The sequence below is a fragment of the Xiphophorus hellerii genome, chromosome 20, assembly GCF_003331165.1.
Source record: "Xiphophorus hellerii strain 12219 chromosome 20, Xiphophorus_hellerii-4.1, whole genome shotgun sequence".
In the NCBI taxonomy this organism is placed as follows: domain Eukaryota; kingdom Metazoa; phylum Chordata; class Actinopteri; order Cyprinodontiformes; family Poeciliidae; genus Xiphophorus; species Xiphophorus hellerii.
Genome location: NC_045691.1, coordinates 23,300,671 through 23,323,244, shown reverse-complemented (window position 1 = coordinate 23,323,244; position 22,574 = coordinate 23,300,671). Strand labels below are relative to the sequence as shown.

Below are 22,574 nucleotides of genomic sequence, written 5' to 3'. Positions count from 1 at the left end.
ATTTTTTATAATAAAATCCAACATTCAAGTTTCATTGCCGAATGGTTACTCGGGTCTAAATCAGAAAAATAATCTGTGACATTAAAGTTAGTGGCAACTGGCAACGAATGAAATTAGTAGAAAGCGCTAAAAACGTAGGACTAAATGAGCTACTTACCCTCCCCTATGATGGAGATAAACGTCGTGTGTAATTATTAAAACAGAAAAACACTAAAAAGTAGCTGTTTGCAGCTCAGTCATTCATTTAGCTTGTCACTCCAGCTAAACAGCCGCAAGGACAGATATTTGCTCTTGTTTGAGGAGTTTCTCCCAGCTCCACGGGAGGAGACTTTGTGCGGTGCTTTCAGGGACGCCTCTGACATTAGAACTTCACCTCGGCGGATTCTGAGAATTTGCCACACCGTAAAACTTTCTATTTATAATTTACCCAACCAAGCACTTATGTGAAGTTAGTTTCTGATTTTCCTTTCCGAGTCATAATTCTGAATAATATTTTGTGAACAACTCATTCGAGACTCTAACTGCACCATTTGTAACTCCACTTGAATATGAGAATAAAGTCCAGCTGTATTGAAACAAATTCATTTTTAACAGAATTGGATTATTATACTGCATATGAATGAGACCTGTATGTAAATGCCTTTAGATCTAAATTGTTGTAAGTCGATACAGTATTCTTGAACTGATTTGAATGTATTTAGTTTAAATTTATGAAATAACTTTAGCTACTTATTGTGTAAGGACATCATTTCCAATAACAATACCAACATGAAAACACAACCATGTTGTGTATACGTTTGTTGCTAATTTCTTCTAATACTACTCTAAACCATTTGCTAAAGATTACTCAATAAAGATGCAACTCAAAATATGTTAAAAGAACAGCTACAATAATCCTAGAAATAACTGGAGTGTGGTCTAATTACAGCAACAACAAAAATAACAAAACAACAAAAATAAATAAATAAACCAAAAACTCTTGACTAGGATGTCGTAAGCTATGCCACATCAAAACTGAACATTTCCACACGAAAAATTCCCATGAAGGCAGCATATGGCTTCCCTAGAAAATAACAGTAAAGAGCGCCACATGGTGGATGACTGGTGGTATGAAAACTTAAATCAATACCAAACTACTGACATTGTCATTCAGTGATTCTTGAGAAGAGGGACAAAACATTCCTATGGATAAAGCACAAAATTTGAATAAAATATACACAAAATATAATTTTTAAAAAAATATCTGACTAAACTAACCTGGGCCATGTGAGCACAACAATGTATGTTTTCCGGGTGTTTGCTGAATATTTTTTTATTTTAAACATTGTAGTAGGTGGATGGTGTCTTTAAAATCCCTTTAAAATGTCCTGGAGTAGAACTCAATACATCACAATGGTTTAAAACAAATAAAGGAGTACTAAGATAATATATTATGACAATTAAGTATAAGTATTCAAGTAAATAATTATAAAAGTATCAATAAATGTAATTAAAAATCATTTTTATATATTTTCCAACTCAATTGAAATTTGTCCCAAATTTTTGTCAACACCGTCAGATATAAAAAGAATGTAAAAAAATATCAGGCATTATTGCGGGGCATCAGAACTTCTGAGGACCCCATGACCTCTACCTTTCTCCTCCTTTGCTAAGAGGCCTAAGCAGCTCTAGTTAGCATATGTTATTCTTTAGTTTTTTCTTCTGTTTTATTCCTAAGTTCTTCGTCACAACCATGATGTGTCAACACCATAACTAACAATTTAAAAAATTTTGATAAAATTTTGTGAAATAAATGCTTAATTTTAGTATACTGTAATGATTGCATGGACCTGATGAGCTACAATATGGCCTCCTTCAGAATAACACCATATAAATTGAGGTAGTTTGGCATTTCGTCAACTCCGTCAGAGTTTTTAACTGACTGTGTGACTTTCAGGGATAGTGTTGACAAATCTAACTTAAATGTGCAGTTAATTCATTTTAATGTATTTTACATAAATGGCTTTACTTCACATGTATCAAGTATTTCTTTCTACTCACTAGTTTGTCACCACCTTAAGTTCTGTGTCAGTTCCGTCATGCACTGTCAACTCTGTCAGATGGACTCTATGTTGCTTTTTGTTTTAAATAATATTTCTTTTGTTTCTTGATAAGCATTTGTCTGTAAAACTGAGTAAAAATATCACTAATAGGGTTATTAAAAAATAATTTAATATTTATTTTTGTCAGATGGTGTTGACAAAGTTCTGGGTTAGGTTAATTAAAAATGTAATTTTCAAAAAAAGTTGCAACGGCGAGCCCACACCTTGGCATCTTTACATTTCCAAAACATTATTTGTCATATTTGAATATATAAGCTTGAGGAATAAAATTTTTTTTTTTGGGGGGGTGGGGGGCTGGATTTAAACCCATTTTGTCTCACTTCTCAAGAATCACTGAATGGACCTTACCAAGCTCCGCCCACAACCGACCCACGTGACCGCAAATCTCACAAACAAAGCCTCGCGGGGAGTTGTTTCTATGTAAACATGACTCGATTAGTGCATAATTTCTACCGGATTTTCACAATATATCAGCTACTACAATGGACAGAGGAACTAACAAGTTCAGGTCATCATCTGGAGGAGGTTAATGGTTTCTCAGTCACAAGCTGGTTGCAAACCAGAGGCCAGCAGGTGTCAGTCAGTTATGTTAGATCTGACATTTGGTTTGATGACGTCAATATGAGAAGCTACAGACTGATAGCAGGAACCAAAGAGCTCTGCAAAGGTAAAGGCAAATCTTCTGAAGTTGGGATATAATTAATTTAATTTCACATAATTATCGCGGTAGAAGCCATTTGTTTGTTAAAATTTTATGAAATATATTTGTTCTATTTGATGTTTGTTGTGAATGACGTAAACTCACAAACGAACGAGGTAATTAGTCCAACGTTTAGAAACTACAGCGGCTGTAATGAGCCACAGCAAAGGTAAACAAAGGTAAAATAACCCGAACAGGTGATCAACTCAAAACCACTTGTACCTTTTTACTCTCTCTCTCTCTGTAGTTTAAGCACACCTGTTACCGTGGCAACCGCCTACGCCCCGCGAGACGAGCAAAGATTACGTTAAAAACATAACATTCAGTCCGTTACGATATCAAGTTTCCAGGCTTGATATTTATTTCTCGATCATTAATCAGAGCTTCCCTGAACACAGCGATGGTTGATTGACTAGCTGTACTTGGTGCTAGCGTGGCTAACACGAGTAACAGTTTAGTCCAAAGCCTTTTCTGTTAAAATAAAATCTTTAGTGTATGTCAGATACAGCACACATTGCATATTGATCTGTTTAGCTAACGTAAGACTGTGTAGCAGACAGGCTTCAAGGTGTAGAAGTTGTATCAGTTCTGCCATTATGCTGTACTTAGCTAACGGGAAGCGTCTGTTTGTGAGACGGCCACGCACGTGACCACGTAGAATGGGCATCACCCAATGAAAAGCGGCCCCTGTGGTAAGGTCCATTATGTATGCAGGCAACAGTCTAGAGACAGGAAAAGCCGCTTTCAATAATATGTCATGTCTCATTCGTTATTATTCCGCCACTGTGATTTTAACATTAAAGTGAAAACGTATGTTTTTTTGTTTGTTTTTGGCGTTGTCCTTAACTCAGTGAACTAAAGTCACAGACAACTAGAAATTAGATTTGATGTTTTACACTGCTGTCCAACAGTTGGGTATCACTTCCCAAACAATCTTTTAAGCCAAGGCTTCTCAAACTGTGGTAGGCTACATGTATCACTGGTGTTACGTGGGTTGCCTTTAATTGCACTCTTTGTGTCAGCCATCAAAAAGGTAAATAAGCTTACCAACAAGCAAAAAGTTGAATTGTTCAAGCTCATCAATCTCGTGTCAATCAGGTGAAGTTAAGTTGTTTCAAGAGTTGTCACTATAAAGTGAAGCAGGTGCTGGTGACATTTCATTTATCTTTAAATTCAGAACATGAATCTGAGAATGATGACAAGTTATCAAGCAGGGAGTGTCTTAGCTTTTCAAACACTAAAAGAGCATCTTTACTAACATGTTCTGTATATGTGGAAGGTGAAATAATACAGAAACCATTAGAAATTGAAATAAACTCTTTATTACTATAGCCATCGTTACCTTATAAAACACTCCGCAGCCATAATGGGTTTTGATGTCATGGTTTCTGAGAAACCTGCGACTTCCCTGCTTGGAATTTCAATTTCAGGAGATTTTCTGCCTGTTTGTACAACTAGACATTTCTACAGACAAAACCTATTAGCATGATTTTTTGATTTCTGAAGGAAATCAAAGGCAGAATCACCAAACATCCTTCAACAAACTACAAAAGGTCCTGTTTTAAAATGTTTGACAGTACAACATGTATTTATGTATTCACTGAGATGAACAAACACTTTGAAAAAACGTTCAATTGAATTTTATTTCTTTTTTTTATAATATAAAAATTCATGAGAGTTAAACTGATTGGATCTTTTCAGGGGAAGAGATTTTGAGTTGTTACCTGTGTGTGTGGGTAGGATGCGTGGTCTGTCTGTCCCGAAACGCTGAAGAAAAATTGCAAGTTGTTTCTCCTTTGGGGCTTTGTCCAAGCCAGTGGCTATCAGGTAAGAGGCAAACTGTTCTTTCCATGTCTTCCATTGTGTAGAAAGGTCGTCTAGTGTGGGCAAAAGAGGCTGCATTTAAGCTAAATATGCTACTTTGGGAAAAGCTGGATGATCAAAATCTTGCTAAGGACCAAGAATTAAAAGGATGCAAAGTGAAATACAAAGGACAGCAGGAACTTGGACCAAGTGATTGTTTATCACAGAAAAGGGGTGACAAAAAACAATGCAAGAAAAAAAGCTGGTATTTTAGAAGATTTGATGAGATCAAAACCTTGTTTTTCATTGTTTTGTAGTTGTTTTTTTTACAAAAGGACTTACCAGTGCTGGTGCTGTATGTGCGAACAGATGAGTCAGTTGGAGGTGGAGAGCAGCCTGAGTCTATGGAAGCGGTGTCGTCGTCTTGGGAACAGCCAGCCTGGATAGCTCTCAGGTAGCTGTGGCTGCGGGATCGGAAGCATGTCGGCATGGGCATGTCCGGAGGCTCCGAGATGTCCTGAGAATGGATATCTCTGAAGGCGGACACTGAGCTTCTGTCTTCGTAATGATGACTTTTTTCCAGGTCTCGCAGCTGGACAAAGACATTACAAAGGCATGGGACTATTTAACTCCACAAATATGTTTTTTTCTGATTTTGTTTCCCATCAAGAAACTGTAGATGTGATTTTTAAAAAAAAAGAACATTTTAAAGTAAAAGAAATGGCTGCCTACTTTTAGTCTGCAATGTGCAACAACTGTGGACTAGTCAGTATTTGACAGATATGGTTTGAAATTTCAGCAAGCCAGCTTTGCAGACGTCTCTTCACTGACATAAATGAGACAAAGTAATGGGCATTTTAATGACTCACTGACTGTAAACGGAAGAATATGTGGAGTAAATACGAGGGAGTCAGCACTAGAGAGATGAAAACGAAGCTGAAAATGTAGCGGTTATGCCCAGCTCTATCAATGTAAACCAGAAAAAAGGTTTTCAGCAGTCATTTCTTTTATTATTGTTATGTAATCCTTGTTTAAAAAGAGTGAATGTTAGACAACCTGATAGGAAGAGCTTGCGTTTGGCCTGCTGCTGCTTACTAAATACGCTCTCTAAATACGATACATCTCTTCACAGAAAACTGCTCTAATACACGCGTCTTGTAAGAATTTGGAGGCAAAGATTCGGTCATTAGAAAAAGACTCCACGGCTGAACTTCATCTCAGTGACCTTCTCATCGGCAAGCTAATGCCCCCTCTGTTAGTGGACAAATTAGACCTCTAACTATCGCCGTCACCTCATTTGTCTTTTGGGGTAATAACATTAATACAAGACAGCTGGAAATGTTCTCTGGAATCTCATTATATCAGTCATTATAATGGAAATAGTGAAAATGGAAATGAGAGTGCAGATCAAAGTAGAAACAGCATGGTTTAAGAATGACTAGTCATTCAAACACGGAGTGGGGTTTTGTGCGATAGATAAACACAAACAACTGCATGATTATGAAGAGTAAAGACAAAGCACACTGATGTTTTCAAATTTTTTAAAAGAGTAGTATGCAATTGTATCAACCCCTTTTATTGTGACACCCCTACATAAAATCAGGTAAATAATTAGTAAACCGTATTCACCCGTGTGTTATTTAATTTTAGAGTACACACAGCTCTACTCTTAATGCCCCATTAAACAGACAAAAATGTTTATCTTTTTTTTTTACAATAAAATTGCACTATTAGTATTCTTGTTTTTGTGAAAATACATAGCAGGTGGTGGCTGACAATTTACAGAAAACCTGATATAATTTATTTATTACAAGCCTCTCATGGAGAGCATGAAGACGATGGTAATGGAGCTGGACCCAAACATTTCAAAAAACACTTTGAGGTTTGTGGTTGTCTAGTATCAAAATGTGAAAATGTTAAATAACTATGAGTTATTTTGCCAGAGTGACACTGTGTATAAGAGACATGACATAATGAAGTAAAAAAAAAAAAGAAGTTATTTTTGTAGCCCCAAGCAATTTCTTTCTTTTTTTTTTTTCATGGTTTTTGTAAATAATAAAATAAGCAATCCTAACCTGTTCTATGCCACTACGTCTGCCCAAGGTGCTGCAGGCCTGGCTGAAGCTGTCTTCGTCCCACGGTGCCAAAGCTCCTGGTCCTCCAATACAGTCCAGATTATCCAGGCTGCGATTATTTGAGAGTTCTCTGAGAGATGGAAGACAGCTGGAAAAAGAAGAGTGAAATCATATAAAAAAAAAACATGAAGTGTTATGAATCTGAATAAGAGGACGTAAAAGAGACGTGGACAAAAAGCTGATGTTTTCATATCATGACCTGAAAGGCAGCAGGGAAATATTAACTAAATGATTGATCACCAAACCAGGAATTGAAAAAGAGATAAAAAGTGGAGATATATTTTACTGAAGGCACTTCCTTCATTTCCTCCTTGATGTATGTGTTCTCACAAATCTTAAAATAGTCTCTATTCCAATTTCAATTGTCTTGAGTCACCCAGTACAGAATTTGAGCATGCAGTGCAGTCAGAGAAAGAATGCACACAATGCAGCAAGATGAAAGGAATCAAAAATGTTCAATAACGTCTCTAGACTTATTTTTGTCTAAATTGTGATAATGGAATAGCTGTGAAGCTTCATGGTACGACGCAAGAAGACAAACGATGCTTACTGCTTTATTTTAAAACACAAATGATGCTACTTTTAATCCAAAAGCAGATGGTAGCTACAAGCTAACAATAAGCTAGCAGTTGTTTGATGCAGGAGATGACTTTTGCATTTGGAGTTTTAACTCTACAAGCTTTCCTGAGGGGGGCAGCGCAAAGTCACTGATCACAAATAATCAATCGCAAGTGTTTTGTACTGCAACCCTGAGGAAAAATTTACAGGCCTCCCACTGACCTGCTCATTGACCTGCCCAGCTGGTGCAGAGAGGACACACTGTGGAGTGGAGACCACAGGGCATCCAGCTCCCCCTGCAACAATGTGAAATCCAAGGTTCTGCTGCTAGCACCAATCAGGTAGGTGCAGAACGAAAGAGAGCAGGATTGGATGATCAGAAATGGATTGTTGCATCAGGATCAGTCATTCAAGGGATGTATTTTATAAGTTTGTGATAGAGAGTGTTGTCTTTGTTGCTTTTGAAGAGCCAACTCCTTAGTTTCTTCAAGTATTGCAGCTTAGGTTGTATGTTATGTAATATTTATGCATTTTTACACTTTTATGGCAGTAAATCTTAAAAACAAGTTACCTTAGGATGTTAAGAGAGTGCCATATATTAACTGCTTATTAATAAAATAATGGAACACTGAAAAAATGCTTACCAATTTTCAAAATTCACTGTATTGCCACAAGTATTTGCTCATATGGCTTGTGTGACATCACATTCTTAAATCACAAGGTTTAATCTTTAACAGCTTAATGTCTGGGAAGGATTTCCATCTGTGTTAATATTAATACAATAGGAATACAAATCCTCCAAAAGTGTACTGGGGAGGTCAGACATTGATGCTGGACAAGAAGGCCAACATCAATGGATGACATCAAAATATGCCAGCCCACACTGTTATACTTTGAATAAAATTTTACAGTGACATCCAATCATGGTACAACAGTGGTACAATCCTCTCCTGAAGTGTTCAAAACCCCAGAGAGCAGATTCCATGTCAATATGAATCATAGCTGGAGTCAAATTGAAAAGGTTTGTAAAAAACAAATTACCACAAAAAAAAAAATCAACCTTTAATTATGTACGTTAATCCCCCACAGTACAATGACTGTATATCCATATTGGTTTTAATTTAACCAGTTTCCAGTTTTATAGTATAGTAGCACCCCTCTCCCCCACACTTTACTATATGTTTTCAGTAAAAGGTGTATGATTGTCAAAAGAGTGGGGGAGAAAAATGCTCAATGTTTCTCTTGCATATGACAGAAGCAGCTCCAGGCCCTCTTTTCAGCAAGGCACTGTTCAGAAACAAACATCTGTAACAAGTCACAGTCGTGTGTGTATGTCTGTCAATAAGACAATCAGCCCACCACAGGTTAGCAGTCAACAAAGATAACCAAGCTGAAAAGAATTTTTCAACAAGACTTTAAAAGAAGAAATACCAGTTTCAAAATTTAAAGTGCTAATACACTTGTAGTTTCTCATTGTTGTGGCATGTATCTTAGCATCAAAATCAAAACTATTAGTTCATGTTTTATGGATCTTCAGCCTAATTGATGTTCTAAAAGTACATTAAGTAAAGAACACTACTTTTGTTCTTAATCAAAATAAAACTGATATATACAGTATATACATGTATTACAATTACTGTTATATTATCTTGCATGGTTACTTTTGAATAAATAACAACACATATTTCCATTATTTCTGCAGAATTTTAAAAGCCAATTATTGTAAATGAGAAAATCATAAAGTAGAACTCAACCTTCCATAAATTTCCCATATTTGTCCAAGCTGAGAACAAATAAGGTGAACTCCAAGTCAAAGAGATTGATGTGGCTGATTGACTACTAGATGATAATTGTAAGGCTGGTGGTTTGTGTAGTTTATGAAGAAGCAGAGTTGTGGTACTAACTAGCATGTGAACAGGAGGCTAACTAAGCATTTCATGTGCAAGTAATCTCTTTTTGGACTTTGTGTGCACGTATCCAAGACCAGGTAGGACATAAAGATTTTCTTTCTGTGTAAGTGAAAACTGGCTGGAATATTTATTTAACTTTTGATTCCTGAGAGGCTTGCCACTCAATTTTTAAAGCAGTGCACTTTAAGGACTCCCTCTGTGTGCTTTTTTGTTGAGAGAGAGAAAATACTTTCCCTGTGCTGTCGGGTCTAAACAGTCAATCATAAAATTTTAATTTCAGAAACTCTAAATAAAAGATACAACCTAGGCCAGAATAAACAAAATGATTTGCTTGTTTCATGCTATCTGATAATTGACAATGTGTTTGTTTTCTTACTTGCGTGGGGGTAGCTGGTCACTTAGCGACTGCTGGGTGGCCCTGAGGTAGCTCTGACGGCGAGCAGCACTTTTGGGCGAGGGTTTAGGGCTTCCCTCGGAGTCGTCACTGTCTTCCATGTCTCCCATAGCCTTTACATAGCTACCGCTGCGCATCCGTCGACATGGAATCTCATTGAAACCTGGACTGCGACCTAATGAGCTGCTCCAATCCCCCTACAGGGATCATTAAAGGGGATAAAACAAGTCCCGAGTTAGCTTTTAGATAACATAGTAATGTTATTCTTCTGGTCTTCTGATGGTAGAAAATTTACATGTTATGTCTCATTTTTTGAGACATAACATGTAAATAGTAAAGCCTTAAAAAGGTGATAAATATTAGCATAATGTGCATAAGTATTTACACCCATCCAACCTTTTCACAATTCTTTTTACAACAATCGTGGTGTATTTTTATGGGATTTTTTTGTCATAGAACAACGTTAGGTAATGCATAATTGTGCAGGGATATGGAAGAAATACAGAGTAATTCCTTAAAAAAATCAAGGAGAAATGTATGAGAGGTATGGACCATTCAGTATCCCTTAGTCTGAGGCCGTATGTTTAAAGACGTTCTGTTGAAAAGTGAACTTCTGCCTTAGTTTTTCTGTTGACAAATACTTTGAGTTGGATTGTGGATCTCTGCAGTTTCTACCAACTTACTGTAAACCTCTTTGGCTGCGGATCAGTGATCATTAGTCTATCACATAAAATCCCAATAAAACACATAAAAATTTGTGGTTTAAATGCCACAAAATGTGAAAAAAGTCAAGAGTTTAAATATCTTTATGTGAAATTGCATACTCACCCTGCGTCCAACCTGCAGATAGTTACAAGTTAACTCCTGTTGGCAGGACTTGGACTTGAGCATTGACCTGTCCAGAGTAGTAGAGCCCTTCTGGAGTACCTGTCTTGGTTGGCCCATAGTCAATGTGGACCAAGACCCTCCTTTCACATACTCGGTATCATTCATCAGCATGCCTACTGGTCCACTTATTCCACCACCTCCTATATCCCCTGGACCAGGAAGTGCTGGATACTTCATGTCATTGCTGCTTTTAGAGGAGCTGATTGTGTTGTAGCCACTGTGAATGTATTTACTCTGACCACTATGGCTTTCATGGCCACTCGGACGCCCCAGGGTCATCATGGTCATAGTATTATGGTAGCTGCTCAAATCACTACTGTCCAAATCATCTGAGCTCCAGTAACCTGACATGTTGGATCTTGGCCGTCTCTTAGCAGTTGCCTCGGACTTTGTAATACGATCCTTACTTTTGGATCTGCGAGTATGCTTCCCTCCGTCCTCGGTGCCAGAAGAAGTGCCTCCACCACTGCCAGTAGATCTTCCGTTCACATTTCCCTTCATGTTGTGGCTCTCCAGTGACTGGGACTTTGCAAACAGTTTCTGCACCGAGTGTAGCATGTAACGAATGCGGCCAGGACTGTCTGTTCGCTGCTTGGCAGCAACAGCAGCGGATGTTCGATGAAACTGCAAAGTGCTGAATCCGTCACGACCTCCTGGTAGCTGCTTCTCAAAATCCAACAGACTAGGCGGAGTTTGATTCTTAGTCATATGGTGTGATATTGTTGCAGAGCCACTTGTAATCATAGGTGTTCTTCCACTCAACCCTGACATGGCCATACCTGATGCCATGCCCATCGACAGAGATGTCCCCATGGTGCCCGTGCCTATCCCTCCAATACTGTCCCCAGGAGGAGAAAAATCGGACTGGTCATAGGAGTTGTAGTGAATACTGGGAAAAGTGCTGCTATTGGAAAGCTGATTGTTGAGGGGCAGCATGCAGTCTGCTGGAAGGGAGCCTGGATTGGCGGAAGGATAAAGGTGGGGATCCATGGTGCCATAGTGGTCCATTGTGGGGCTGAGCAGATAAGGGCTGCGTGGCAATGTGCTGGTTTTCTGATGGTAGAGTGCCTCTGGATGATTAAGAGAGGGATCACAAGAATCAGACAGATGTCTGTTACGGTTGGTCCCCAACCCTTTCATGATGGCAAGGAGGCTCCGACCCTCTAGAAGACCTCCAAGCCAAGTGAGGAGAAGGTTTGTTCAAGGTGATTCCTGCAACAGACAAACAAGGAAGAAGAGTCGGTTACACATGCACAAAAACATCACCATACATGCACGTAAGATCACACACACACACAACCTTGTCTACTTACCACCTAAACCAGACTATGCAACACAAACACAGGCAAATGAACAAGTTTTTACATCCTCCCACAGCAAGCCCTTGCACTAATATGCTGTAAATATGTGAAAAAAACATGTGGAACAAGGACAGGCTGTAACCAATGGGTCACTGAATATATTACTGCTAAGAGAACAATTGCTGACAGACACTCCTCCGTATTTATGCAGACCGTAGCAGCAGCCAGAGAACAAATGCCTTCTTTTCTCAAGCTAATCACATTCAGAAATACAAGAAATATGAGTGGAACGCTTATTGTTTCACAATACTTCCATTCCTTCAAACATGTTATATGACAACAGTGCAGCTATGTGGGCTCAAATATCACACAAACATAAAAGCAGATATTAAATTATTTGATAACTTAAAATTATTCCTACTCAGTTTGTGTGGCGTATGTTTTCCCTGTTATTTCGTTTTCTCTACATATCTAGGCATCCCTGGCATAGTGACCAATCTCCTGTCATATCTTTGCATAGTGAGCCAAGGATGATGAGCAGACCGAATGGTGAAACCAGCAAAGAGGATTTGACCAGTGGGTGGCAGATAGCAGGCATTGGCAGGTAAATCTCCCATACTTCCTGGTCAAGCTGTGCCAGAGTCCTGCCTGGTGTGGCAGCAAGGACAGGACTTCCTATCATGCACCATGACACATGGTGGTCAAAGGTTATCATTTTAAAGCAGAGGGTATTTGATCAACTCTATAAGCAATTAACAATATGCAATGAATAGTGAGAAATGTAATCACTTTTCAATAGTGTCTAGTAAAACTGATATTTTAAAATCAACAATCTGGGTTTTGAATATATATGTATATACAGTATATACATGTATATTCTTGTGTCTTGTGTATTTGTGAAAATACACAAGACAGACCATTTTCAATGCAACTTTGACACTGAAATTATTAATCCATGTATCCATAAGTATATATGCAAATAAATTATTGTACTTTGTAAGACAAACAAATTCAGTGTAAATCCAAATCGGTCCAGTTTGTTTCCCAGTATAATACAAATGTACAGTCATATGTAGATCTGATTATACTGTACACAGTCTCATTCAGTCTTATTTATGTTGAAAATACCTAATGTTATCCAGGCCAACATGTTTTATTTATGAGAGATTCTGATAAACTACAAAAGAAAAAGTTACTGTTTTTGGGAGAATGGTCTTCATCAGGGAAGTGTGAGCCAAAAACCATCACTGCAAAGCATTTAGCTGTATGTTGTGACTAGGAGACTTTTACTACAAACTCACAGCTTAAACTCACCACTATTTAAAATTCTTTTTTTTTCTTTTTAGAAAATCCTTTACATTTTAAAGAAATGCTGAAAGTTAATAGTTAATAGACAGCATAAATTCTCATTTATCTTCTTTATCACTTGTGTAGCAAACTTATTTAAATCTATTGATTTCAATCTTGTTTTAGTCAATACAAACTATATCTTAGTGTGACTGAATTTTCTATAAATGTTTTCTGAAAGCAAATGGTCTGTAATTCAAACTGGAATTTGAGCTGTTATTATGTTCTTAATTGAAATTACTTTTAAAGCATTGTGAGACTGATGCACTACTTAGGTTTTGTATTGCATGTGCAGTCAGTGGAGAGTTGTACCTCTATGTATCGAGTTTGTTGCTGAAAATAGGGAGACATGGAATACATACTTTGTTGGTGACTGCACAGCACCTTATCCCAACCCAGATTCTCAGATTATTTTCAGTATTTTGATTGGTTGGAGGGAAGCAGAAGGAGCGAAACAAAAACAAATACAGGACATTTAAAATTACACTTACATTTTAGGTGCCTATTGTTCAGAGAAACTAATAAAACATTTTGTGAATCGTCAGGCATTTCAAAAAAAGTACACTCAGCCATCTTTTACACCCTTCTTCCAAGTGTAAGTAGTGTGTTTGGAGGAATAAAATCTCCTCATGAAATTCAGTCTTTCATGTCTCCATTATTAGCATGCCTCAGGCACAGACTCATTTAGCGTCATTAACGCAGCCTTTCTGAATGCCCTCTCTGCTGATAGGGTCAAATCCTCTAAATCCTTTTACACAACATTAACTAACTGCCTCACATCCCATCATGACATGCTAAGCTTGGCATGGCCTCCTCAATGTGTCAACAACCCCGACTTTAAATGACAGTGATAGCTTTGGTGAGGGGAGGCTCGTCAAACTAGAGGAGCTGACTGCCACTTAGAAGATGTTTTTATCTTTCTATCTTTTCTTGTTAGCGGTAGATTACATTCGAAAATAGAGAGAACAGGGTGAGATAGTTGTGTAAAGGTACTGAAAGATAATTTTAACAGCATTCAATATAAAATACAAGTTATTGTACATTTCCTAAATATCCTCTATGTGTTAACTCAAACACCAGCATTGTAGGAAGGAAATTTTAGAGCCAATTAGGTGGGAGTGCCAATTTAAAGGTTCTTAGAGTTACATTAATTGGATTTTCTCAAGCACCAGACCGTGGTCCTAAATCCACTCACTTTTCTATATCAAACACAACCAGGGGGAAAAAAACTGGGAGTATATCTTCAATTAAGTAAGAGCGATAATGCTAGTGTTTTCTGAAAGGACCAGTAGAAGATACTGAGAGATTAACCAAAGCAATTAAGCAAAAACAAGAAAAAAACAAAACACACACTTAACCTGCAGTCTTTAATACAGTTTGTGATTTATCTCCGCTATGCATTCTGATAACATCTTAATCAGGGCAGCTCATATAGTGTCAAGCTTATACAGTGCCTTACAAAAATATTCAATATCACATCACAACCACAAACGTCTTTGTATTTTACTGTAACTGATAAGAGCAACACGAAGCAGCTTAGACTTGTAGGGTGGAAGTGAAATGATAAATTAGTTTCATTTGTCTTCACAATGTCTAACTTGCTTTTACATTCAGCCCCCTCTACTGATACGTCAAAGATAAATCCAGTGCAATCCATCATGCAAAAACAGAAAGAATAGGGCACAATAAAAATAATAAAAACTTACCAAGCTCCAGCTGTCCACCTAAAGTGGCAGACACTGGTCCTCGAGGACCGGACTAGAAAACATCTGATGTAAAAGGAAACGTAACATAACTAACCCTGAACATACAACCCCTATTATAAAACATGATGGAGGCAGTAGCTGTTCACAGAAACTCCCTGTCTAATCAGACTGGACCTAGTTAGTGCAAAAAACAAACAAACAAAAGCACAGGAAAAGACAGCTAATCAGTTTGTCATGTTTTCTTATGTTTTACAGCCTTTCAATAAAAATAAGGGAGGAAGGTTCCTTCACTCAAACCAGGGAAATTCAAAATGCCAGGAAATAGAACTATTTCCTATTTCCAGGATATATTAAACTGTATGCACACATCGCCCATACAATATTTCACAAATAAAACAATGTCAAAACTTTGAAATAAATCTCTTTGAGTTTGTTATATCACACTTTGTGAAGCATTTGGTGATTATATCTCCTTATCTTGTGCACTGAGGAGCAGCCACCTGCTCCTCAGTGAGAAAAGGAGATTTTGGCATGAAGTCAGATTCATGCCCTTACAGTACCTCAATCTCTGTCAGAGATGCAAGAAGTTCTCACAAGTAACCAGAAGAGGGCGACACACTCTAGACAAGCTAAACTGTCCTTTTACTCAAAATTTTTTTTATTTATTTCTGGCAATTAACTTGTCAAAGTACAAGTTCCACAAAACATCTATGACAAAGTGAGAGCAATGCAGATAATGAAATGTTCTGTAGGGATGCCAGAAATGTTTTTGCTGATAATTAAAGGCAAATATTCCCTGGCCATTATATGGGTTTATATCAGAACACTGCTATGTTTTATTTTCAAATTGGAGTGTCGATGAATTTCTCTTCTCATCCTTTATTCAGAAAATAGAAATCACCGGGACATTAACGTGATTAATGACATGCAAAGGTGCAAAGTTTCAAATACGTAATGAGAAGTACATTAACCAAAATAAAGCCTAAGAAAAGGCATATAAAAAAAAAAAGATTAGTAGGACAGCTGATAATTTAAAGCACAATTACAGTTGTTAATTTTTAGTATCACTATTAAAGTCAATTGAAGGCATGAATTCTGTTTTAGAATAATATATTTAAATATCATAGGGAGCAAAAAAAAATTTAATTAAATGAAGATATATTGCATCATGAACCAGCGTAGAGTAAAGAAGAATTACAATGTAAAACAAAACTTTGATCTACTTATGTATACTTACAGTCAGGCAAGCATCTGCACACCTTAAGTACAGGCATATTAAAACATCAGGTTCAAATCCCAATTACACCTGTCCACTGTGGGTGTTATGTTATTTTGTTGATGTGCTGCATTGTTTTTGCCCAAAGACAGATTATTGAACAGTAACCTCTCTGCAGTCTATAACTTGAGCTAAAAGGAAAATCACCCAAACGTGTATATACACTTTATTTTAATTTAATAAAAACTTAAGTAACAATAATTGCTGGCAGGTGTGAACTCAAGAAGACTGAATTTTTAAGGATGTGCACATTTATCCAATAATGGTAGCAAAGCTTTTTATGAATAAATATTTTTCTCTTTAATATGTTTATTTTTCAGCTCAATGTGGTATAGTATGTGGAAAAGGTTTTTAAATGATCAGTGGTATGTGCACTTTTCACAGTCTGCTGTTTTGGAACAGCGAGATAGCACAGAGTATATTGTTTTGGGTCAGTAATTTGTTTAGATGTAAAAAGGTGTATTTTGAAGGGCGTATCTTTCAAAGAGATACTGAAAAATATATGTTTAATTTCAAAACTACTGTTACAATTGATGCCATATCATGTCCCATCCTTTAATGAAATATGCCAGCCAGTAAGTAAATTAATTACCAAGGGAAAAAGGGAGTGGGAAGGTTAGGTGGGGGGTTAACTATAAAAAAAATCAGAAGCTGTCGTCACGGAAAGCAAACGCAAAACCTGATGTAAAGATAGAAAGTTTTTATGATGCTACATCAGAAATCTAAATTTATCAGCAAATTCAAGCGCTAACTTATTCGGATAACTGCAAAGCTACAACAACGTTAAACATTAGCACACAATTCAATTGTGTAGTTAAATGTTCAAAATCCTCAATAATAATGTTGGCATCTCACATTTATTAACTCTTCATCATTACAGGGGGTCTTCCTTGCAGTTATTTAAAAACTTCCAATCAGATATGATATAAGATATTTTGTCATGTTACATTTTTCAAAGCACAGCTTAAATTGGAATTCAACTTGATTTTCTGTTCCAAGACAAAATGAGAGTCATTATTTCCAAACGGATCCATCCCGGGTATATTACAACCCATTCTTAGATTTTGTACCAGACGCTTCATGTTGCCACTATTTAAGCGTACAGATTTTCAAGCCAGCTGCCAGCTTCTATATTGGCGCGCCAGTGGGTGGCCAGAATTAGATAAGAGACTGTGCAAAGGACATCGTCCTCTCATCTGAGCAACGGTATACATTCAGGCAATTTGTCGGAGAGAGGCAGCAAGGCTCAGCCAGTCCTGAGTCCATCTGGTGCATAGGCTTACAGCTCTGCCCTAGAAGACAGGGGGTGGCTCCGCCTGTGTGCTGTGTTGAAAGGCCGTGTGTGATGCATGGCAGATGAATGCTTGCACACTATGGGAAAGGCGGATAGGGAAGGAAGAGTCAGGGGAGGAGCTTGTAAGGTGTGGTGTTTGACAGCAGAGGAAATGAAACGAATCTGAGAGGAAAGAAGAGGTGTGAAAATGAGTAAATGTGTTGTAAACTGTGCACCGAGGTGAAGCTGGAGAAGCCTAATGGAGAGCAAAGACAGAAAGAAGAGAAAAAGAGGAACACAGGGAAGAGTTAAACGGCGATGAGTGGAATTTTTTATATTTTTTGCATATTTTTATTAACAAGGGTGGGTTAAATTAAGCTTTTATTCAGTTTGATCCTATATTTTCAACCCAGAAGTAGTTTGAGTGTCTAAATGAAGGGAGTTAGGCATCCTGAGTAGGTTTGGGTGAAATAAAACCACCCACTGAATGGCACTAAGAGCAGAGTGTCTTCAGGTGACAGTGGCATATAAGTGGAAACCTAAATGCATGTGCGCCACATCACCATACGGAACTGCATGTGTGTGGGTGTGCGTGTGTGTGTGTGTGTAACGAAGCCTAACCTTGTCCTAATTACACTATCTATTCCATCAGTGCCGTGCTCTGGCCTATTTTCACAGCTATAAATTTATCACTCTCCCCTCTGTTGTGATAGATGACCCACTCATTTTAGCCCATCTCTGAAGACTGTGAGCCAGATAGGAAGTCAGTGGAAGACAGTGGCACCACTTCACTGCTCACAAAGGAGATGATGGAACTTTCCATGTCCTCCAAACTATTCCTGGATTTCAAATGTGCACATTAAAGAAACGTGGTGCACATTCGTGACTATTTTTGTGCTCCGTTTGATGAGCAAATTCTGACTTGTGTGAAAAATAAAACAAATTACCTTTTGTTTTGTAGATGAATGTATCAGCTGGTTATTAATTAAACAATGCAGGCATTTTACAGGCAATAAAGTAATTGTTTTCCAGCTGCAGTCCTTACATTGGTTAACTTGAAAAAACTGATAAAATAGATGTAGCCTGAGATATTAAAGCTGTGGATAAAATAATAAACTGTTTTTGAGCTACACATGGATTAACAGTAGATAATTGTGCCTTTTTAACTGTTTCTTATACATGGATTAGTAAAGGGGGGAAGAACAAAGTATGTTGATGCAATGTCAATGGCCTGCTACTTTAATTTAGTACAACTGTCAACAATAGTAATAATAGACTTTCATTCTAGCTTTTCATGGGGGGAAGTTAAAAAAATCCATCCAGTTTACTTATGCACAAGAGCACAACTGGTCTGGCATTGTCACTATTTACTGAACAAACATGAAGTCAAAGTGAAAAGACAGACCATCAAAAACTAAGTACAACATTTTTTAATGTTGGTTTAATTACATGAGGATTAGAGACATTTGTTTCTGAAAAGATTCCACAAAAATGGTCCAATTATAGGTTGCGATCTGGACTTTGACATTGACATTGCAATAGTTTGTGGACTAAATTCAGCTTTAATCTAATTCAATTGTCCCAAGTAAAATTTTTCACACATGCAGATCAATTTAATGCAGGTTATACGACAAAAAGTGTAGGCTCTAAGCAATCCTGCTAACACTATAGATAGCTGGAAAGGGACATGATAGAAAAAAAAAAAGGATGTAGATTTACAATGTGTTCATTTTTATAGGGGGATCCCCTCAGTTTGACTGATCCATTTGTTCACTTCCATATGCAGGCCTATGCAAAGTATCGAAAAATTACCTCCTGGTAAGACATTTTGTACTAAAATACCAAAGATTAATGATAACTTGATGCCACATGGACTGAACGGTAGCTTTATTCCCAGTAATATATCCGTGATATTTTATGAAGATTTCACATGTGGGGATAAGAAAAAGGGTGTCTCTCACTGACTGCTGTGCACAGTGAGGGGCAGGGAGGGTTGTGTGCTACAGCTGTGGCCACTGTCTGTAGTTTCCGGGCAAATCGAAATGACTAATGCAAGCAGACAGAGAGACGTACATGCCCACACTCAGGCAAAAGCCTGCTTTATGTTAATGCATGTATGTTAAGATTATTTTTCCAGCACAAAGACAGCATATGAACATTGTTCTCACAGAGATACCTCTCCTTCACACAAATCAAGGATCTATTTCAGAAACCAAACAATCCAAGCATTATACTGCAGCCTTCACTTGAAACATCTCTTTGATTTCAGTTCACCACATCTAAGCAGAGCTGAAAGTTTATTTAGAAAATGCTGCTAATACAAGGTAAAAGAAAACGGCAAAACAAATCTGCATGGAAATGTAATGTTTTGGACGCATTTTTATTCAATAAAAATAAAACCTTGACAAAATTATTTAATTATCTTTGTGGAAGTCTGTTCTGCCTGACAGCTGCTGCACAGCACATGTGTCAGCATAGAGCTGCGGTCTTTTATGATCAACCGCTGCACAGACATAAATCCCACCAGGATAAGCTTTAAACCCTTCCAACTCAAAAACGTCCTTGGCTTGACACACAAATCGGCCACTAGCCCTCGGTCTAAGACAAGTCACTTCCTTCCTGTTTGAATGGGAAGGGTCACTAGAGGGTGAGGCATATGGAAAAGGGTTCTCAGTTGATGCCATGTAGGTCAGAGATGCATTCATGTGTCAAAATCCTAACAGGGACATCACAGTAATACCCTGATGCCTATCTGTTAACTTAACATACATGTAGCAAAGAGATATGTATCGTGTATGTATGTAGCTGCATGATGGGCTCAGGGATATCTTTACCACCAGCCTTTATATTTAACATTGGTCGAGGCAAAGAACTAAGTTAATAAAGCAAGAGAACATAATTTTCTCTAATCACATTGAAATATGTCACAATGTCAAGATAGAGAGTACATGTGAGTGTTAGCTTAGCCTAGCAGTAAACAACTCAATATGAGAACATCTTCAGGTACAAGACACCTGAAGATGTTTTCACATTCACATTTTTAATGTGAAGAGTAACTTGTATTTTCATGTATCTTCAGGCTGGAACTCAGTACCTATTAACGTACCTGGATTATATTCCTTCCCCCAAAATCTATTCTGATTGTCTATAATGAGTTTTTTTGAAGACGGTTCTTTGTAAAGGCAAACACCCGAGAATATAAAACAGAAGACATTTTTTCTCCATAAATTATGTCCAAAATCAATCATCAGTCACTAATCAATGGGCATTGTGACTCACTATGAGTAACATGTACAAAGACAACTTTACACCACAGATCACATTCCTCTGTAAATGCCTACACTGAAGTGTACGTTGGCACATTTTATAAATGTGAAAGTTGAACAAGAAATGTTATGTTCAACATAATTCAGTTTTCCATTTATTAAAGATTGTAATAAAGTTCTTAAGTTTAAAAGTTTTGTCACAAGGTAGCTCGTATGATTTTACTCGAGTCGGAAAAAAAAAATCCACTGATAGGAGGACATTAATTTGAAAAAGTTTTATCATGAAGAACTGTAACCGCCAAAAATGCCAGCGGTTAACTTAACTTAATTAGAGTTAAAGCACATATAAAATGCCGGCACTATTAAATCTTGAGTTTTTACAGACTTGTTTAGATCTAACTATACAAATAACAGAACATATTATAAAGAATTAAAGTATATCAGTCAAGCTTTAAAGCATGCATGTCAAAATCCTGGATCTGAAAAGATATGATCAAACTTTTAGGGCATAAACAGTGATTTATTTTGAAGATCCTAATCTAGTCTGCTTGCAAGCGACAAAACAATAACAATTGGAAAGTAATGCCAAAAAGGAGAGATGCTGCTGATGTGGAGGTGAACTTCAAAATGCCAATTTCCTCAGAGTAAAAATGTCAATGTTTGCAGTTTTAGAATATATGTAGGCTAATGAGAGCCACACTGAAAGGGAAGCTGTTGTTTTGCAGATATTTTATAATGACCCAAAGTAACCTAGTGACATTTTTAGACAATATTGTCTTTAGATAGAAACTGAAATGAGTTACCACAACAATTGCAGTTTAACCAGAGGGGACAAAAGTCTGTCATCCACGTCTTTCAGTCAGTTATCAAATTGTCATAAGGTTCAGATATCACAGCGCAACTTTGGAATTGTGTGCCTCGGTCAATATGTTGAAAATGCCATTAGATCTGACATCATCACAAAGTGATACTTTGGTTAAATTCTAACTTGCTTTCCGAACCATCTGTTTTCTCATTCTTTAAAATGCATACATTGATCCTTCTTCATGATGAAGTAAACAGTCTGAAAGTAGAGCATCATAATAGCTGCTACTTCCTTCTGGGTAGGTGAAGAGGTTCTATTTATGTGTCAGTACCTGTGGAATTGTGGATTTGACTCACTCCCCCAGGACTTGAATGTTACTGACTCAATATACAGAATAAAAACACAAAAATAGGCCAATTATTCTATATCTAACTTGCTGTCTTTAATCTGAGTAAAGCAACAGTCATGTTCAGTTTAAAGACAGCATCACTCAATGTACATTTTGCAGTGTTTTATCTGCTTTTCAGACACATAATCCTTTGCCTTGCAAGCAAAATAGTTGAGGAAATTGTGCAAGTTTTGCCACTGCAACTTGTTTCATTGACTGTCAAACGTGCAAAGGGCACAGAGGAGATAGATTCTGTAACAGGAGCGCAGACCTGGCTTATTTAGATTGGCAAAATCAGAAAAAAAAAAGCAGTGACATTCTGGAAAGCTAGCGTTACAGAGATTCTAACTCAGTGCTGATGAACTTTCTCAGAGATTTTAATTTAATATCACCAAGGCTGCTGCATGAAAAGTGCTCTATGTTCCTGTGCAGGGGAATAAAACACTCATATTTAAAGCAGATCAAACCTTTCAGGCTATAGCCTGGGGATCTTTGTCTTCACTCGTGTTTGACTTGTTGGACTTTTTAAAACAGTTAAATCTATTTAATATATTAAGATGACTAACCTATGTATTTGGTCTGGTGTTTCACTTTTTTTTTTATTGTGGCATCAGTACTTACCTATATCTGTTGTCTTGTAGTTGTCCTTATTTAACCTTTTATATCTATTTAGCTATTATGTGCATGTTTTGATGCACTTTATCTGTTGTGATCAATATCTC

At 37.3% G+C, this 22,574-nt stretch overlaps 1 protein-coding gene across 8 annotated transcripts in view; it reads right to left on the bottom strand.

Annotated features, from left to right (window-relative positions):
- The window catches only part of dlgap4b (discs, large (Drosophila) homolog-associated protein 4b), a 118,707-nt gene that overhangs the window by 21,411 nt on the left and 74,722 nt on the right, over window positions 1-22,574 (bottom strand). For 3 of the 8 annotated variants that reach the window (XM_032548891.1, XM_032548887.1, XM_032548886.1), the window contains exons 4-9: window positions 10,431-11,702; window positions 9,585-9,799; window positions 7,521-7,625; window positions 6,681-6,828; window positions 4,948-5,197; window positions 4,527-4,679 (exon numbers count right to left, since the gene is read on the bottom strand). In XM_032548891.1, coding sequence (XP_032404782.1) covers window positions 4,527-4,679; window positions 4,948-5,197; window positions 6,681-6,828; window positions 7,521-7,625; window positions 9,585-9,799; window positions 10,431-11,630 — 2,071 coding nt within the window. In that variant the 5' untranslated portion in view covers window positions 11,631-11,702. The remainder of the gene's footprint in view (window positions 1-4,526; window positions 4,680-4,947; window positions 5,198-6,680; window positions 6,829-7,520; window positions 7,626-9,584; window positions 9,800-10,430; window positions 11,703-22,574) is intronic. The other 5 variants (XM_032548892.1, XM_032548890.1, XM_032548888.1 and 2 more) reach the window with 4 other exon arrangements.